The sequence below is a fragment of the Marmota marmota genome, unplaced genomic scaffold (assembly GCF_001458135.2).
Source record: "Marmota marmota marmota unplaced genomic scaffold, marMar, whole genome shotgun sequence".
Classification (NCBI taxonomy): Eukaryota; Metazoa; Chordata; class Mammalia; order Rodentia; family Sciuridae; genus Marmota; species Marmota marmota.
The window spans coordinates 10,509,159-10,512,984 of NW_026000261.1; the positions used below are offsets into that span (position 1 = coordinate 10,509,159).

The following is a 3,826-nucleotide window of genomic DNA, read 5'->3' on the forward strand; positions in this document are numbered from 1 at the left end:
AATTTAAAACAAACAGAAAATCGAGGCTGGGATTGTGGCTCAGTGCTTGACTACCACATGGGAGTCGCTGAGTTCGATCCTCAGCACCACATAAAAATGAATAAATAAATAAATAAATAAATAAAGATTAAAAAAAAAAAACGCCAGAAAATCCCCAGGAGATTGAAACTTGAGCCATGCCATGTGTATAGCAAAAAGCCAACAAAAAGCATTAAGACCCCGAAGGAAACACACACACACACAACGGAAAGTGGAAAACATTAAGACAAACGCTAACCGGGACACAGTGGTACACGCCTGTAATCCCAGCGACTCTGGAGGCTGAGGCAGGAGGATTGCAAGTTCAAAGTCAGCCTCAGCAATTTAGCGAGGCCCTAAGCAACTTATAGAGACCCGGGAGGGCTGGTGCGCTCGCCTACCACGTGCGAGGCGCTGAGTTCCACCCTCAGCACCACGTAAAAATAAATAAATGAAATAAAGTTAAAAAAAAAAAAACAGAAAATCCCCCATAGACTGAAACTTGAGCATGTCATGTGTATAATAACAAGCCAACAAAAAGCATTAAGACCACGAAGGAAGGAAAAAAAAAAAATGGAAATCGGAAAACATTAAGAGGAATGCTAGCCAGGTCGCGGTGGTACATGCCTGTAATCCCAGCAACTCTGGGGACTGAGGCAGGAGGATTGCAAGTTCAAAGTCAGCTTCAGCAACTTAGCAAGACCCTGTCTCAAAATTAAATTTAAAAAAAAGGGCTTGGAGGGCTGGTGTTGTGGCCCAGTATAGAGTGGGCCTAGCACATGTGAAGTCCTGGGTTCGATCCTTGGCACCACATAAAACAAAATAAATAAATAAATAAATAAAGGTATTTGTGTCCAACTGCAACTAAAAAATAAAATATTAAAAAGGGGGGTGGGGTGGGGGTGGGCAGGGATGTAGCTCCGTGGTTAAGCGCCCCTGGGTTCAATCCCTGGTACCAAAATTGCCTGAGTAAAAGGACTCATCCTAGTTGTGGTGATTGCTGATCATCCTCCTCTTAATTTGCTGCAAGGGCAAGGGACATGCCCCACTCCCAGCTCTGGGTTCACACATTTTAAAATCACCGTGTTTAAAACCAAGCAAGCCACCAGCTGCACTCAAGGAATCACACCTTGTTTCTCGTCCACCTTCAGGCTGAATTTCGGCATGGAGGCTCTCACAGCTTTAACCAACCAGCAACCTGCCCACACTGTGGGCCAAGGCTGTGGCTCAGAGACTGCAGGTCTGTCGTTGGCTGGTCCAGCCCACACTGGTACTTGGACTGGTCGCAATGAATCCTCCCAACACCCACGCATAATCACAGATCTTGAAGGTTCTGGGTTTAAAAACAAGAATCCCAGGGCTGGAGGCATAGCTCAGTGGTAGAGCATTTGCCTAGCTCTGCCTGACCCTGGCTGGGTTTGATGCCCCTCACCACCAAAATAAAACATGGATAAACAAGTCAAATAAGAATAGGGAGATTCAGAGTGTAATAGAAAAATAATTTCAGAATTTAGAGAGCATGTATTACTTTTAGTAAATTTGACCTAGCTATTTCAATACTGGGTACCTTCATTTCTGTATTTAAATAATTCCAAGCATGGGAAATGTTTTTTTCTTAATTAAATTAAATTTATTATTATTTTTTAGTTGTAGATGGACACAATACCTTTATTGTGTTTATTTTTATGTGGCGCTGGGGATTGAACCCAGTGCCTCACGTGTGTAAGGCAAGTGCTCTACCACTGGGCCACAACCCCAGCTCCGGGGAAATGTTTTTTAAAAGTTTGAATGAAGTATGTTTATTTAAATCAGCTTTTGACCCCTCTCCACCGCATACACACCCTTTATGTGTAAGTGTGTCTGTGTGTAGAAATGCGCGCAGTCACACCCGCATGCGCACACACTCACACTAGGGTGCGCGGTGCTGCGTGCGCACAGTCACACTAGCCTGTGCACTCACACTAGTGAGTGTGGTGCTGGGAATTGAACCCAGGGCCTCACACGTGCTGGGAATGTGCTCTAGTGCTGAGCTACAATCTCCAGTCCTTAAGTGAGAAGAGAAGAGAAGAGAAGAGAAAGAAAAAATTTTTAAAAGATTTTTTTTTTTTTTGAGACAGTGTTTTGCTAAATTGCCCAGTTTGGCTGCACACTCAGCCATATACCTGCCCCTGCCTCCAGAGTAGCTGGGATTACCACAGATGTGCACCACCACACCCAGCTGCTTCTTTCTACCGTTTATCTGGTGCCACATCGTACATGTACATAAAGTACCTCTGGATAATTCTACTCCACGCCCCTGGGGGAATCAGAGTTAAATGCCATTATTACGAAAATAAATGTGACCTGACTCATCCTTACAAGGGGTGACCTAGGAGTATAAATGACAGAAATGAGCATATAGTAAAAACTATTAAGTGCAGAACCATTCAATGAAACCCACTATTTTCCTGGGAACACATTTCACCACAGACATATAGTAAAGCAGAGGTGACAACGTTTAACTTAGCAAATAATGCTTTTAGAATCAGCAGGATGCCCTCCACCCCCAGCTTTGGCAGTGCTTACAGGTCTTTTAGGCCGAGTGGTGGCTCTGAAAAGAGCCTTTGGGGTTGATGGCTCAGGGCGTCTGGAGGTGGCTCACTTGCGGCTGATGTGCCTGAGGAGGGCCATGGTGCCCTCAGACACCGCGTGTTTGTTGATCTCCCCGGGCAGCAGGAGGCGCACAGCCGTCTGGATCTCTCTGGAGGTGATGGTCGACCGATGGTTTTGGCGGGCCAGGCGGCCGGCCTCGCTGGCGATGCGCTCGAACATGTCCTTAATGAACGAGTCCATCACGTTCACCGCCATCTGGGAAAGGCTGAGACCCACGTGGACTTGCTTCAGCACCCTGGGGAAATAGGTGGCGAAACTGTCTTCGCGTCCTGGGGTACGGCGGCGGCTGCGGCACTTTGGCTTCTTCTGCTTCTGGGTTGTCCGATCGGCATTCTCAGGCTCCTGGGGACTGAGGCACTCCTCAGGAGACTTGTCACAGGTTGGCTCAGCCATTGCTCAAGCACTTGCCAATAGCTGGTTAGAACAGACAATGGCGCCTGCTGAGCGGGCTGTCCAAATTATATTTGCTCTATTGCCCCACGTGATGGGTCAACTCGATTTCTAACTGGATGACATGCCTTGACCGGAGCCTGTCAGTAAGCCACATGGGGGCACTCAACGTAACCGCACAATCTGCTTCTTAGCATAGCACCCACCAATCACAGCAGGTACTCGATGTGATTGGATGGCACCGCTCTCGGCATAATATCGACCAATCAATGTGCGTGCTCAGTGTGATTGGTGAGTCCTTCTGCCAATCAATGGCATCACAAAAGCTTTCGGTTTCCTCAACCTGGAGAACAAAAATCATCAACCCACACCAGCTATCTAATACCACACTGTGAGTTATCTTAGAAGACATCAATATCCCACAGTGTACAAATTTCAGCTCTGGTACTTGATAGCTAATGTCGTCAAGTAATACAAGTTCAGATCCCAGAGGAGTGACTCTAGGCAGTGTCTGTAGAATTCTAGTTCAAGCAATGGTTTATTGTTGTTTGGAGTGGGCTGATCTTTTGTTCTTGGGTTGTCTTCCAACTTTTCACCAGTAGACGCAACAGAAAGCTTTTGCGATGCCAGACGTCCACTGCCAGTGGTCTAAATGAAGCCAAGTGGTAGGACTCTCTGAGCCCAGTGAGTGCCCACTATGATTGGCCTATGGTATGATATTATGCCGAGAGCGGCATAATAATTTAATTTAATTTTTAATTAATTA

General features: G+C 46.3%; 1 protein-coding gene across 1 annotated transcript; it reads right to left on the reverse strand.

The window, feature by feature from the left end:
* Positions 1 to 2,655: 2,655 nt before the first annotated feature.
* Positions 2,656 to 3,111, reverse strand: LOC107152459 (late histone H2B.L4-like). Its single transcript, XM_048796874.1, has one exon. The coding sequence runs from the start codon at positions 3,061 to 3,063 to the stop codon at positions 2,656 to 2,658; it is 408 nt and encodes a 135-aa protein (XP_048652831.1). The 5' UTR covers positions 3,064 to 3,111.
* Positions 3,112 to 3,826: the final 715 nt, after the last annotated feature.

Excerpts from the sequence above, each read along its gene's own strand:
- LOC107152459 (XM_048796874.1), bottom strand. The coding sequence starts at position 3,063 with ATGGCTGAGCCAACCTGTGACAAGTCTCCTGAGGAGTGCCTCAGTCCC.